The 16,721-nt window shown below is 34.7% G+C and overlaps 1 protein-coding gene across 1 annotated transcript in view; it reads left to right on the top strand.

Moving 5' to 3' along the window:
- Positions 1-16,721, top strand: part of MDGA2 (MAM domain containing glycosylphosphatidylinositol anchor 2) — an 811,172-nt gene that overhangs the window by 327,802 nt on the left and 466,649 nt on the right. Inside the window, exon 2 of the mRNA XM_061182503.1 lies at positions 6,350-6,489. Within this exon, the coding sequence (XP_061038486.1) occupies positions 6,350-6,489 (140 nt within the window). The remainder of the gene's footprint in view (positions 1-6,349; positions 6,490-16,721) is intronic.

Raw genomic sequence — 16,721 nt, 5'->3', positions numbered from 1 at the left:
ACTTTTTGCCTGAAGCTTGGTTTGACCTGCTAAGACTTTTCTCTTTCTCAAAACTCACCTCCTTCATCTTTTGCCCCTATTGTTCTACAGCCAAATCTCACTTGAAATTCACCAATGCCCTCCTAACTATCATTGGCAATGACCTTTTGTCTATGCTCCTCCTAATTGACAACTCTGTTGTAAGTGACAGTTTTGGACAGTTCACCATTTTTGAGCATCTCTTTGTGTAACTTTTAAAACACTACATTTTCTTTGTTTTCCTTCTACCTCTGAGTCTCTTTTCTTGGCATCTCTGTATTCATAATCTTATGGACACCAATTCTCTATCAGGAATTCACATTCCTTACGGTTCTATCATTATCCTTTTAATTTCTCACTCTACATGCTCTGTTTTAGAGATTTCGTCTATTCTATTGCTGTCAACCGTCGACTACCATTTAAAAGCTCTAAATTTTATATGCAGCAACAACTTTTCAGTTGTTGGACAGCTCAACATCAGCATCTAAATCTAAAATTTTACCTACTCTCCCAAATCTTCATATTCTCCCCTTCCCTATCTGAGTTTTTGATATTAAAATATGTAATATAATAAGCATAAGGCAAGAGACATTAGGCAAAAGAGTTGTCAACAAGAAGAGGGATAATTATAGACTATACCTGTAGACACAATACTTAATTTAAAAGTCGCATTGGGAGATTATTGTGAAAAAGAGAGGGAGGAGACGACTCATGTAGTATTTTAAACTGGTAACTCAGGTAGGAAAGAGAGAAAATAAGAAGAATGGAAGACACCATGCTTTAGAAGTACTATTCACATGTGCTACATTGGAATTGTGAAATAAGCAGAAGAGACCAATTATTGGCAATGTTAATTAGATAAATGTAAGATGTCATAGAAAACTGATAAATGTTTTATCAAATCAAGTAATCACTTAAACCAATAGAAAAATAGAAGGAAATTTGATTATGGTTTTGTTTGCTTGACAAGCAAAACTGATCCTGCTAAGAGAGTGGTGTAAGCAATAGTGTTAGTTCTGTTATCTCTGGCCACATGAGAGTAGAAAGGTGTGAGACATTCTATCTATCTGTCTCTGAGTCTCTGTCTCTGAACAGAATCTAGAGTGTGTGAGAGATGATGGTGCAGGGTGCTCACTAATGTCTTCACTGGAGCTTCTAACAGAGGTTCCGTGAGCTCCCTCTCGCCACACTAGCTATCCCAGGGGATCTGTGACCTGCACCAAGAACATTAAGTTACCTTGACCTAGTGTAGCATAGTGGTGAGATTTTACTGGCAACTTGAATTCCCAAAGAATAGTTGGACCAGGGATTTGAAGGATTTACCAAAGTACAATGCTCTTGCTTGGGGTTCTTAGAAGAGAGAAAACTCCTAATACCAAACTTATTACTGGCTAATAACAGCATGTCCTTCAGAAAACATGGAAAAAGCTTTTCCCTCAAAAACACTTCACATCTAAGTCCTCACTCTAACAAAGCCCTCCGTGATTTGGGCTCAGAACCCCTCATCTTAAGTCTCTCCCAACTGTGAATAATGTGGAGTCCATAGTGATCAAGAGAGTATTTTCTATTTAAAAATTTATCTTTCACCTATTTAACCAAAATATAAACTTCACTGTCATGTTAACTCCTGCTCCCTCGCTCTGACATCAGTCAATCCTCAAGTCCTGTCTAACAAGAACTCTCAAGTAGGTTTCTCCCATCATTTCCATTTGCAGGGCTATACAGTCTCTTATGTCTGGAGACATCATGGCAAATTGAGAGAGTGGCACTGGTGTCAAGGTTTGGAGTATATTATAAACTAAGTGGACCACATGTTCATGTAGTTATTTCCTAAACACTGCAGGCAGTCTCTTATAGACATGCCTTTGAACACACTATTTCCTTTCTCTGGAATTCCTGTCACCACATGCATCTTTCCAAACCTAAGTTAAATGTCACTGGCTTCGTGAAACCTGTTGGAATCCGCCAGGCAGATTTAGTCAGCTTCTGCTTTGTCCTGTTATGGTCTTTTCACTTCCTTCTGTTAGAATATCTATTCTGCTCAACTGTAATTATTTTATTATTTTTGTATTATTTATATATATATTTATATATATAAATAAATATATATATATATATATATATATATATATATATATATATATAAATTGGACAGACCCTATAGGCTATAAACCCATAGAGGGCACAGCTCATAGCATTAATCTTCATATCCTCAGCTCATAGCCTCATGCCTGATCTATAGCAGTTGCTCAATAAATATATGTTTGAAAATCTGTATATGATATAAAAGTCTTAAAAATGCTCTTGCTGTTGCCATTGGAGAATAAGAAAGAATTTGTGTTCTTTCTCCAACAGAATACAGTGAGAATTTCGTTTGACTTTGGATATACTCTAACAAAATAAAAGAATGTCTCTCTTTTGCCCTTTTAGGCTGACCTCTTGAACCCAAAGCCAGTTTATTCAAATTAAGGGAGTTGATATGATTAATGTTAGAAAGATTTTATGTAATGGGATTTGGTTTACTGCAAGCAAATTTGGATGAATATGAGTCTCTTGCAATATTTTAACATTTTAATTCATTGCTGACTCTACAGGGCAAAGGGGATCATAACCCTTAGTCCAATTTCAGGATGATGAATTGAGGTTTTCTCTAACAAGGCAGAGGATAAAACATGTCTTGTTTCAGATATAGTACTGCAAATTGCATATATATTTAAATTCAGTGCCATAATGGTTAATATTTTTGCTAAAATAGGTTAGAGTCCTTATAGTGATATATGCTTAAAATTATAAATTAATTATTAAATACCTACTCTGTGCTATGAATTATGTGATGTGGAATAGATGCTGAAAATGATGTTCATCCTTGTAATGAGGTGCTTCCTATCAAGTTAGAATGTTAAGAAAAAGAATCACTGGGCAATACAGATTTCCTGGAAAAAAGAGAAGAGAATCATTGCTAAGTAATCCACGAAGGTTTCAGCAACATTGGTCCAAAAATCAGTGTGGGAATTCTAGATGGGGAAACATCATGATCAAAGACACCTGAATTCTCAGTGCTCTTTATCTTCCCACTGATGTTGGGCTGATGTTACAGAGAAGTGGGATTTTGGGTTGGATAATCAGTATGAGGACCATTTACAGGGCACCTAAATGCCATGTGGGGTGATTTGGACTCTGTGAAATGTCATAGGGAGACATTATAGATTCTTAGGCAGGAATACAACATGATGAAGAAAGAAGTTACAATATATTATTTGGGAAATTGTAAGATTTCATGGATTTGATAGGGACTGGAGACAGGATGGTGAATTGGGACAATGTTGCACTGGTTAAGTTTGGAACAATTATACTGTTTATATTGCTGATCTAGTTATGGTGCTTTAACTTCATGAACTGTTTCTCAATCTTTTTTATTCCCCTAGTGTAGTCTAGGTCTAGTTTAGGAGTTATTTAACCCTACTTTAACTATGCCAGGCATAGTTTTAATAGCATGAGGTAGTAAAAAGAGCCTAGGACCAGTGGTCCTGGTCTTATTTAGGCCACAACTAGCTGCAAGCCTGTAGCCGGGTAATCTGATGTCCTTGGGCTTTCCTTCCCTAATTTGGAAATAAGAGAATTGACCTGGATGAATTCTAAGACCTTTTCAGTTGAGCTTTCTGCAGACCAAAAGAGTTAAAGGAAGCTTCCAAAATTTTCACCTTATCATTGAGATTCTAATGTACTGATCATATATTTTAATGCATACTAGGAAAAATACATCTTTAACATTTATAATTTGGTAGAATATTCCACCCTCCTATAAGATAGGTGGTAGGTTCATAATGACTACAATATATAGGCAATTACCTTTTCCAAGAATGTGTTAAAATACAGAAGAAAATAGCAGAAAATTTACCCTTGTAGATGAACACAGTGTGCTTACTGTATAATTTAAATGTTTTAAATTAAGTTACTTATTTGCATAATGATGCTTTGGAAAGATATGTCTTAAAAATAACAATACTATTCATTGATTTGAAATTAAAACAAAAATAAGAAGTATAAATCTGGAAAAGATGTCATGTTACTATATAATTAGATGTATTAATAAACATGTGGGCTATCACTTGTTAGGCTAAATTTGGCAAAGAAATATATTTCAAGGTAATGAATCTCTATTTTTTTACTTAACAATTTTCTATTTATATTTTGCAAGTGTTTATTGATTGCCATCAGTTTGTTCACCTCCATAATATGTATACAGTTGTATGACAGATATTTTAAAATAAGTAGCTTTCTAGTATTACTTGTCTAAATTGAAGTTTAAATTTGATCACTATAGGAAATGATTTGTAGGAAACCTTGTGTGAAGTATATCAGAACACCCAGATAAACACTACAGATGATTTCTAATGTCTTAAAACTAGGCAACTTATTACAGTGTCTAGACAGAGTCCGAAGACATGATAGAAAATCTTTAGTAAATTGGTTTTATAGACAAAAAAATTATTTGGTTTGTTTAAGTTTTTAAACAAACTTAAAAAATTGGTTTATTTAATTTTTTAAACCAGTGAGAAGATGCATAACATGATGTTTAGTTACTTGAAAAAAATTAAAAGAAAAAGACATTTTATCCCATGGTGTATTTTCCTTTAATAAACAAATATTTATAAGAGCCATTAGAAAATTATCTCTAATGATCTGGTCTGAGTAGCACTGTCATTGTCATCACCTGGGATGTTCTGTAAAAAGGCAGATTCCGGGGGTTTTCTGCAGACATAACAGTCTCTGTGTATACCTCTGACATCTATGTTTTAAACAAGTTCCTGGGGAGTTTATTATGCATACTGAATGTAAGAACTACTTTTCTAAATATATTGTTCATTCTTATCCAGTTGCTGGCAGTTTTTTACATGTTGTTTGATACTGGGTATTGGAGAGTGGGATCCTGAATTTGAGGGTTGAAGAACAGTACTCTGCTTGGATATCCAGAAAATAATGGAAATGACTGGTTGTTTTATTATCTGCAAGTAGGCTTTTCTATCTTTCAGTTTGAAATTAAGAACAATAACAAAATATGCCCTTTTCAGTTCTTAAACTGAGTGTTCTATACATCTTTGTTATGTAAAACAAAGTATTAGATATTGGAAACTATTGTTTTTTTACTTTCACAACACAGATTTTCCCAAAAGAAAGTTTCCTGTAAGTTGGATTTATAATCATTTTATTTCCTCCATAAAATCACCAAATTTATCTGCAAATTTTATAGGATTCATAGTCTTTTAAATGTTAAATAAAAAATTCCAAATATGCCCATATTAATTTTTAAGCAACTATAGCCTCTGCTGATAATACTGCTGTTTAGGCTGAGATTGCTATCAGGAAATTCTTGAGATCATTGTTCTTACATGTAGATATAGATTTTCCTCTTGCCTTTAATTAAAACAAACTTTTTGCCTCCACTCCAAATGTATTACAAACAAATGCTGAATTCACAAATGGGGATGATCTCCAATTTGAAGCTAGTCACAGTAATCTCCTTGATGACAAGAAGCATATCTTATTATCTAAGTATTTCTCATTACCAAAAGAATTTTTGCGTACAGTGGGTTTCCAATGATATGTAAGTCAGTGAATGCTAGTCAGGTTTTATAGGCCCATGTGGCACTGAAGTCAGAGAAAATTATATTATGGAATTTGGACAGTTTCATGAGAAGTCTATCTTGAATCAGAATTTTATACTTAGACACCAGTGATTTATGGCCTTCATCAGTGGCTTAATTCAGTGATTATCTTTTGCTCATATTAATACAGGAGTCTATAAATATTGAAAATTAAGTTGGTGTTCAATTCCTGATAACCAAATCTTCCTATTCTTTAGCTCCCTAGTTACACCACAGGACTTATAAAATTAATAGAAAAATGACAATGTCTTTAATTCACATTCCTTTTTCCTTTCTGATGGTCTTTCTTTTGTACTACCTAGTTTTTGGACAACATCCCTTACTATATTAAATTTTGGATTTCAGAGAGGAAGGGAACTATCACATTTTAACAATCAAGTTTTATCATTGGTCTTGTAATGATGGTGATTTCCTGAATCACCAATTTTTCCCCACTACCCTATTCCCCTTTGTCATTTTCAGACCGTGTTGGTGACTGTAAGGTAAACTTGAAGTTTTCTGTCCGGCAAAATCTTTAATCCCTTGGGGATGTTCAAAGTGTTAAGACTGATGGATCTGACAGTGGTAAAGTCTAATAAGAATTGCTGTAACAACCATGATGATCAGGGGAAGACAGTTTGCTTATCTTTTTATGTATCTTGTCTCTCTTCTTCCTGACTCGACAGCTCCCCCCACGGTTCGTATTGTGCATTCAGGCTTGGCCTGTAACATTGAGGAGGAGCGCTACTCGGAAAGGGTCTACACTATACGGGAAGGAGAAACCCTGGAATTGACCTGTCTGGTCACAGGACATCCACGTCCACAGGTGAGTCCCGAACCGTGATATTGTGGGAAACTCTCTTTGACTTTTCTTGGAAGTCAAAAAGTGTATATTTTAGATGATTTAGCTAAAAATGTGTTTGTGTGTGTATGTGTGTGTGTGAAATTCAAGTATGTGTGCAATGCAGGATAAGAGTAGTGACTGCTGAACATTCAAGCTTGAAGTATTCATGTGGATAAGACAAAAAAAAGAAATTTTTGTTTTGGTATTGTGAGAAATTTAAAAGACACTTCTAAGGAGGCTGTTAAAAAAGACAACTACAAAAATATCTCAGTCAGATAACAATTCATATGGCAATGAGTTTATTTTAGAATGTGGAACATGATTTCACGATGACATAATTGCAGTGGAGGAAGCATTTGTTCTAAGAATGTTATGAACGAGGTCACATGTACTTTCCTTACTCCTAGTCATTATATTAATAGAAAACCTCGAAAAAACAAATGTTTGTGGGTGCTGTATGAATTCAGGTTCTCAAGAGTCAGCAGCTACATCTTTCATAGCTAATTTAGTAGCAGGAACAGAAATTGAGACTTTCAAAGGGCACTAAAATTACAAACAATGAGCAAAGAAAAAGCTTGTAGGAGTGAAAAAAGGGGTTAGATATAAGATAGTATAGTTAGGCTATGTATCTATGATGTAAAAATTTAATTCAGATACAGAATATTCAGGATGTTTTTATTCATTAATTGCCAATTCTTATTGTCATATATTTAACCTGACTGGTTCAAAATATGGATTGGTATTAAACACAAACACTGTGATGGAAAAGAAGTCTCATTTGTTTGATAGACAAAGTTACATATTTTAAGTATTTGTATTACAGAAAAAAAAAATCCAGCTAACACGACTATGTACGGGAAAGTAAAGAACAATGTGGAGATTATAAAGTCTCCCATCATTTCTATCTTGTCTTTTGGTCCTGTCGTCCTTAACTCTTTAATCCTCAAGGATGTTGTGACTCTACAATTTTGACCCTGAAGAACAAATAAAAATAAGCATATGAACTTCACAGACTGAAGCAATAGATTGATAAGACCATAAATAAACTGAAATGGTGAAATATGTTTTATAAAACTTATGCTGCTGATAAAATGGAAAACAGTAAAAGTAATCTAGAAGAAAATTATTTTAAAATATTGAAAAATATTAAAATCCGTAGTGGTTAAAATTGTAAATTATGACACTTGCTAAGAACTGAAAATTTATTAAAGAATAAAATTGTCTCAATAAAATGGAGTTACAGAAAATTTGACCCAATATAATTAGACTTAGAAAAAATGATTGCAAAACTAAATATATAAGCACAGAAGCAATAATTGTTAAAATATGATATAGATGAAGCTGATATGTAAAGCATTTTTATTTTCAGATTTATGCAGAAAATTATAGTCCAATGAAAATAATTTTACTAAAATTAAAAAATGATAACACTAACTCAAGAATATTATCCCAAAGAAAGTTTAGTGTTGTTATAATTTGATTTTCTTAATTTATATACATAGAATAAGAATTCCAGAGTAAAAAAGTTGGGATCAAAGTAGGAAGGTCCGAGTAAACCTAAAAGAAGCCACAAGAGAAGACTCATTGATGCTCCCATTATTCCCACAATGAATGTACCAAGTTCTGCAGCTTCTGAACTTCAAATTTTACTTAAAAATGCAACTTATCTTTGTTTTTAAGTCATCCCAGCTGTTCCTCTCCCTCTATCTTCATCCTTACATTCCCTTAATATTAGACATTTCTTATTTTCTCCATACATCTTCCCTTTCGTGATTCAGCAATCTGGATGCAATCTTTGAGCTCTGGCCAATCCAAAAGTAGTTCTGAAAAACAGGAGTAGGTTACTGCCTTATTTATTTTTCCTGAGAAATTCCATTTTTGGAAACATTTCAGTGTGTTATGAGCCTATGAAAAATTTATTATTTCAGTATTATTATTTCTTCATTCCTAGAAGTAATTCAGGTGTTTGCAGGTGAATCAGTTTCAGTTTATATTGCATATTTGGAAAATTAACTGGGCCTCTTCTTTGTCAACAAACTGTATAAGGAAGGCTGACAGAACAGCTGGGCCTTTGCATCCTGTCCAAATACTAAAGGGCATGCTGTTGGCATCTGGTCCTGAGGATAATTTTTCTTGGCTGATACCATGAAGCTGGAATGACTTTCTTGCTCCTATGTCTAATCTGAATATGATAATTCAGTGAAAGAGAGAAGTTCCTCATTCACTCTTCAGAAGATTTCTTAATCTGTTGCCTATTCCTGTGGCAACGAGTGTCATAAAAATTTCCATTTCTACAAGTATTCTAAGGCAGCATTTTTTTCTAGATTCTTTAAAATTTTCTTTAAAATAAAATAAGTGAAGAAGGTCAGTACATAGCAGTGGTTAAGAGCATGGTACTGGGACTGCCTGGATATAATCCAGGATCCATCATGACTACTAGTGTGACCTTGGGAAAGTTCCTTAACCTCTCTGTTCTCTGTGCCTCAGTTTTCTTATCTATATAATAGCAATGATGCTAACCATCTTATCTATATCATAGACTCCTTTCAAAAGTTAAATGTATGTGTAAATATATATGTGCATATATTATGTATATACACATATATACATATATACATGGTACATAGTAAGCATTATATTGGTACATAATAAAATATATATTGGCTTTATATTTAAGTAATTTATATTTAGACTCCAACGTCGAACATATTTGAAATAAGTAAATTTAAAAAAAAGGTTCTTAGCATTTCTATAGTCTAAATTAAATGCATTTCAATAAATTTCAATATTTTTGTGTTTTAATGCACTGCAGAGCTTCTGCATCTCTGTTAATTAGCTTTTTTTAGCTTGCAAGGACTAGAACTGTGTTCAGACTACCTCATTTAAGGAGGGCTTATTATAAAAGTACGTGGGAAGGTACGAAAGAAAGGAGACAAGGGTTTGCCAGTAAATCTACCAACCTAATATTACTTCTGCATATCCATAATTTCAGGATTTTGCTACCTACTCTCTTAATTTTCCTTCTTTTCTTTTTTCTTTCCTTTTCTTTTTTCCTTCCTTCCTTCTTTCATTCCTTCTCTCCCTTCTTCCCTCCTTCCTCTGTTCTTTCTCCCTCAATTTTACCACACCAATAACAAATGAATTATAAATATAGTCCTCTTGTAAATGATTTAAACAATAGGATATTTGACATACTGGACCTGTTTTCTGCATCATGTGAGAGACTCTCCAACTGAAACAACTAATATTTTTTCAATGTATCTTTGGATAGAATATGGGAAAGGGTTTAGGAGAAGTATGCAAAAATTTATTAATCACAAATTTTATATCAGTGAGTAACTTCACAGTCCCCCCCCCCACCACACAGTCTCATCCCCTGGTGACATACATCTTTATTAAGGTCATGGTTACAAGGGGAAACGTACTCACCATAGCTGTTTAGGAGAAAGCTCTTATAGCCTTTCTGATCATTGATGTCACACCTTCAAATAGTTTTGTTACCATTACTTTTAATATAGAATATGGAAAGCCTCTTTTGGTTCAACACTTTACTCCAAAACTACTGATACATTTTATTCCCAGTACATCAGCATTAACCAAAGATTTTTTTAAATTTAATAAAAATCCTCATGAATATAAAGGGTCATTTTTGTTCCTCAGGAGATCTGAATCCATTTGCAGTTATTTCAGAGTTCATCATTTGTTTAATTCCATGGACAGTCCTGATGCTTAGAAGAAACATTTATCATACAGTTCCAGATACTTGCAAAAACAACGTTAGTCAATGTACTTAATGAGATAATACATGTTGATCATTTAGCAGAGTACCTAGCAAAAAGTAAATACTTAGTCAATCATCACCATATTTGTGATTCCATTATTGATACAAAATAATAATTTATTCTATAAAGTTAATAATTCTCAGCTATTACTGTCATCACTACACAATTGCAGGTAACCCAGTAGAGTAGGTAGAGTATTTCTTACTCTCCCATTGAAGTTGGTTTTGGTCATATGCCTGGCTTTAACTAATGTATTTTGAGCTAGCTGTAATCTGGGCCAGATGTAGTGTCTGCACTGGAACAAATTGACACACTTCTGATACTAGCTGGTATATAGCTAGTCATCTGATAAATGAATGCTTTTCAGTTCTCAAGAAGAAGCTCTGCTCTGCCCTGGGTCAGGATGAACTCTGTCACTCTCTGTAACATTATAGTGCACAGGGAATTTGATTATCTTCATAATCTACATAACATTATACTAGTCCATTATATTGATTATATCATGTCATTTTGACCTTTTGAACAGGAAGTAGCAAGTACTCTGGATGTCATATAAGATAGACACATGCCAGAGGATGAGAAATACAGTACCAAAATATTAGTAGTCCGTCAAATTGGTGAAGATTTTTGGAGTCTGATGGTCTGGGGCATGCTAGGACATTCCATCTCAGGTTATGAAAAAGTTGTTGCTCCTCACAAGCCCACCAGTAAGAAGGAGGTCCAGCATATGGTAAACTTTTTTGAACTTTAGGAGCTGCATATACTACATTTGGAAATACTGCTTCAAGTCACTTTATCAGGCAACTTTAAAGGCTATGATTTTCAAGTAGGACTCAGAGGAAGAGAGGGCTCTGCAGCAAGTCCAGGTTTTAGTGCAAACTGCCTTGCTACTCAAGCAATATGATCTAGCAGATTTGGTGTTGGACACGGATGCTGTGTGGATCTTTTATTAGGTCCTAAGAATAGAGTCACAGCACAAAACTTTAGATTCTAGAACAGAACTATCTACAGCAGAGTACTAATTGCTGTTTGAAAAGCAGCTCTTTGGTCAATAGGGGGTAGGATCCAGTCGATACATGCCCCCTTGGATAGGCAATTCTGTAACATATTCTACATGGCTCCTTAGAGGGTCCCAGTAGAATGGAGCCCGAGTCACTCTCAGCAGTGACTAGCATAATAACACTTTGTTGTATTGGTTTTTCTCCTTCTCTGTGTCACTTTTCACAGCCCCCTACTCGGCTTCCCTGGGATTAATTCTGAAAATAAACTATGTACTTGTAATCTCTCGTCTCAGATTTTCTTTCCTGAGGCAACTCCAGCATATGACAGTACCTGTCTCCTGGCCTCAAACCTAATGAGGAGTGTGTTATGCACCTAATCAGTCCTAGTCTCTGCCTCCTTGCTGCTGACCTTATGTTGCTTAATTCTGATTCAGAATTATTGTACTTCTGCTTTTCCTGAAGACTTGTAAAGGTAAACCACAAGAAACTAGCCAAGGTAGGATGTTTAATTAAATTTTGCTTTTATTTCTTAAGACTTTTTACAATATAATTAGCATGCGTGTGTAGTATATTGTCCTCATTTACTCTCCTCATCTCTTGAAAAATATGTCTTCTACTCGAATTAAATCTAAGCACTGAAAGTTTGCAAGTTCATTTGCAAGGAATGTCATGTGATGGAGATTTACAATATAAATACAGACTGAGAATTTGTTTGGTTTTGACAGCTTTGCCTCTCGTGGTCAAAATTGGATCTTCAGAGTGATCAGAAAATGGATATCAAAACAGAGTCAAAATAATTGAATATACAGACCACATGAAAGTTAGAAATTAGATGTCTCCTTTTGAAATCTACATATTTCAATGAAAAATATTATATATAAGAGTGATGAGACCATAATCATTATTTTATTACAGCAGTTGATGTGAAATAAACTTTTTAAAATTATCAGGGCATTTCCAGAAGATAGAAGGAAATCAATATTGCCTATCAATATATAATTGAGAATCTATTAGTTGTATTGTACATAGTTAAAATGGATCATTTTACGGTAAATAGTTGCAATTCTTTTAATGTAGAAGTTCTGAATAACTACATAGACATTGATGATTTGGTTTTGTATTTTTATTATTAGAAGAATACTCCCATTAACATATTTTCAGATATGTATTATTTGACATGAGGAGATTATTAAGTGGTAGATATCCTACAATATAGTTTTTTTCCTTAGATTTTTAATCTTTTTTGTAGTAGTTATTGAGCTGTCAACAAAATCTAAATGGACTAATCTCAACATAGTCTGAAGTGAATTTTTCATGATGGAATGATAATCAAATTAATTGATCTATTTTTAAGTCTGTATTACATATACTTAGATATATGTACACATAAAGATAAATTCATAATAAAGTGTGAGGCATTTGGGCACATTCAACATGTTGTAAATGTTCATTTATAGTTATATGAATCCCTGCTATTTTAAAAAGGTAGCATGAAAACAAATATAGTAGTGGTCTACTTGTAATCCTATTGAATCAAGTTTATCCTCTTCACTTTATAGCTATTACATTAAAGATGACAATTAAGAGAGTTGGATTTACTTGAGTTTTCAAACTCCAATTTAATGAAACACTCCATAGGTTGACTTTAAAACATTGAGGTTTGAAACTTAAGTTCAATGATTTTAATTAAAATTATAGAAAATAATACCTATCCACTTCTGTGCTAAAGAATATCCTGTCAGTGGTAATTAATAATCTATACCAGTGCTGGTTGTAAACATGACACATTTATTTCAAATTAGGCTCATCACAGGCATTTCCTGAAATGCTCAGAGATGCTTCAAACAAAATCAATAAGGAATAAAGCCTTTCTATAATCTGAAAAAGTTAACTTATGCTACACAAAAAAGTGCTTGTAAAATATCAGTATTTTCAGGACTGAAAAATGAGAAACCGTTATTAATAATGACTCAGTTTTTTTTAGGAATTGCTAATATTTTGATTTTCTTTTAGTGCCAAAGTCTTAACAAAAACCTAAAAATAACGTTTATTTTCCTGACAGTTTTATCTGTTTCTACCCGCAAACATTGATTTCTTCCTTTTTCTGCTTCGTGTGGAACATGCAGAAACATTATCCCATACAACCCGGTCCCTTCTTGTTTACTTACTTGATTTTGGCAGGTATCATTAAATGATGTTGGATAAGCTTGAGCAGAACAAAATCTTTAGTTAATTAGTGTCTTCACTGTTGGGTGTCATAGGAATTCTTTATTTTTTAAGATTAACGTTTAGGCATCCAGCTATGTGCAGTATGGTGCTGAATCTAAGCGATCTTTTGCATTGCATTTATAATCAGAACAATTTACCATTTTGAATAACTCTTCACGGTGCCGTCAAGAAGATGGACTGTAACCAATCATTTTGGAAAGAGTTTTCTAAAATAACACAAAGCATTACATGTGTTATTACATAAAATGCATGTAAACACATTTCATGAGACATATAAATTCTACATCAGCTAATGTCTCATATTAGCCTAAAGAGTTCCCTAATTCCAAAATTGTACAAGTGCCTGAATTGCATAGTTGTGCATTGTATTAGTTTCCTAGGGCTGCTGTAATAAAGTACTATAGACTAGTGGCTTAAACAACAGAAATGATTCTCTCACAGTTTGGAAGTCTAGAATTCTGAAATCATGGTGTTAGCAGGGCCATAATACTCCCTCTGAGATTCTGCGTAGAATCCTTCCTTGCCTTTTCCCAGCTTCTGGTGGTAGCCATCAGTCCCTGGTTTTCCTTGGCTTTCAGCCACATCATTCCAATCTGTGCCTCTGTTGTCACCTGTATGTGTGTGAGTGTGTGTGTGTGTGTGTCTTTTGAATGGCATTTTCTTCTTCCTGTAAGGACACCAGTCATATTGGGTTATAGGCGCGCATACTCCAGTATGACCTCATCTTAGCTAATTACAGCTGCAACAGCCCCATTTACAAATAAGGTCACATTCTGAGGTACTGGGAATTAGGACTTTAACATACCTTTGGGGGCACACAATTCAACTCATAACATATATTATTTGTTCTTTTAAATTAGATAGTTTATACCTTTGCTGGGCATATTCTGGGACTGCTTTTAAAGAGCACATTAGACATGTAATGACTGCTGTGCATCATTAATCTTGAAGGAATTTACAGTGCTTTGCCTACTGATTTAATATATTTGTTGTGTCTTCCACTTGTCTGCACTCCTTTCCCTTGGCCAACTGAGTGAGTGGCTTATTTATCACCTCTTTCATAAAGTCTTGCTTGGTCAAAGAGGCTTGCTTAAGTGCCCTTTCTATGTGATCCCAGAATATCAGGCCATTTCTTACCATAATACATCATAGGGTCCTGCTTTGGGGAGTGAGTGAGAATTTAGACTCTGCAGACAAACTACATAGTTTCACATTTCACCTTCTCTACTTTTTCAGCCCTGTGAATGTGGGTAATATATATATTTTTTTTTTTTTGGGAAATTTTTTTGTTTGTTTGTTTGTTTGTTTATTTTTGGCTGTGTTGGGTCTTCGTTTCTGTGCGAGGGCTTTCTCTAGTTGTGGCAAGTGGGGGCCACTCTTCATCGCGGTGCGCGGGCCTCTCACTGTCGCGGCCTCTCCCGTTGCGGAGCAGAGGCTCCAGACGCGCAGGCTCAGTAATTGTGGCTCACGGGCCTAGTCGCTCCGCGGCATGTGGGATCTTCCCAGACCAGGGCTCGAACCCGTGTGCTCTGCATTGGCAGGCAGATTCTCAACCACTGCGCCACCAGGGAAGCCCGTGGGTAATATATTTAACCTCCCTTTCACTTGTTTTCCTCATGTACAAAATGACAATAGTAGTAGTAAATATAGGTTCTTTAAGGATCAAATAAAATCATACAAAGGAGGACAAAAACCTTGAATAACGATGATAAGGATGATAGAAATAATAAAATAGAATAATCGTATTTTTCCATTTCCTGTCTCTCTCACTGAGCTGTAAACTAGAAAGCAAAGGACTGGGTCTTGCATTCCCATTTTCTATCACAGAGTGAACATATGTCATGATTTGCCTGGGACAGTCCTGGTTTATAACTATTGTTCTGGTACACTTGTTGATGTCATTGTCTCTCAGTCCTTTGGAGGATAAACTGTATGGGACCATAAACATAAAAGCTTTCACATAGAGGATCTCATTTATTAAAGGAGTAAATGTGGCAGGCATTATCACTTGGGGTTAATTGTTGAATATTTTAATTAATTCGGTTCCTTTTTAAAAGTACTAAATTGTGTTTGCCTGTGCCTTTGTCATTTACCTCTTAGAATTAAGCATTTAAGGAAACCTTAGATTCACTTGTGTAGGCACTGTTGGAAGCCGCGTACCTCAGTGCCTGCAGGGATGCATTAACTGCTCCCTTGGTGGTCTCCATGAGGACTTAATATGTCTTCTTATTTTATTACCCAGCAAGGATTTAAAGACACTTGGGAAATGGGGCTCAATAATATGAAGCTATTAAAGCCCTGCGGTCGGAGAAGAGTCTAACTTTAAACCCTCCATGCCACTTTTGACAATGGTACACATTTTAAATTACAGATATAACAGGGCAACCTTGGGATCTCAGTGACGGAAACATATTCTTAAGTATCAGACAAAAACCTGGTAATTCATTGCTTGGAATTTGTTGCTTAAAACCAAACTACAAAGTAGTAACCCTATGCCTATCTAAATAATTTAGAAATGATGGAAGCCTGGTTTTCATCAGAAAAGAGAAAAAATTGACATCAACAGAAAGTAGAACAGAGTTTGAAAAAGTGTATGCTAAGACATGTTTGACTTCATATTGTCAACTGGCCCCAGCTAATTTTGCTGGAAGCCTTTGAGGGAGTATAGCCTTAAAGTTGTTCATATGGTGCAAAACAGAAAGCCCGTTCCTTCATAAGCACAGGGAATTTGGATGCATGATATAGGATGGATGATCCATAGGTACTTTTTCTCACATGTGTTTGGAGCCCCTGCCTGCAGACCAGTGCACTCCCTTGGCCAATATTTTAGTTAACAAAACTGGTAAATACTCCAATATTGTGATGACTTCTGTAACATTATGTTTATCAGTCTGAATATTGCCAGTGGTTTGATTTGTTCATAGATGAAATTGAAAACTGCATTTACTTTCTTATTAGACGTACGCGTAATCTAACTCTACAACTGCCCTCACAACCACTTGTCTACTTGAGATTTTGATTCCCTCTGCTCTTTGATAGTCACAATAAGTCACACACTTGGCTTGTGACTATTTAACATGGCGGCTTAGTATAATTTACCAAAAAAATACAAACCAAAATTTTTATTGGTTTATATAATTTTATTATGAGTCTGTGTGGGGTGTGTGTGTGTGTGTGTGTGTGTGTGTATCCATGGGCACAT

Source organism: Eubalaena glacialis, chromosome 2 (assembly GCF_028564815.1).
Source record: "Eubalaena glacialis isolate mEubGla1 chromosome 2, mEubGla1.1.hap2.+ XY, whole genome shotgun sequence".
NCBI lineage: Eukaryota > Metazoa > Chordata > Mammalia > Artiodactyla > Balaenidae > Eubalaena > Eubalaena glacialis.
This window is presented reverse-complemented; position numbering and strand designations above follow the sequence as displayed.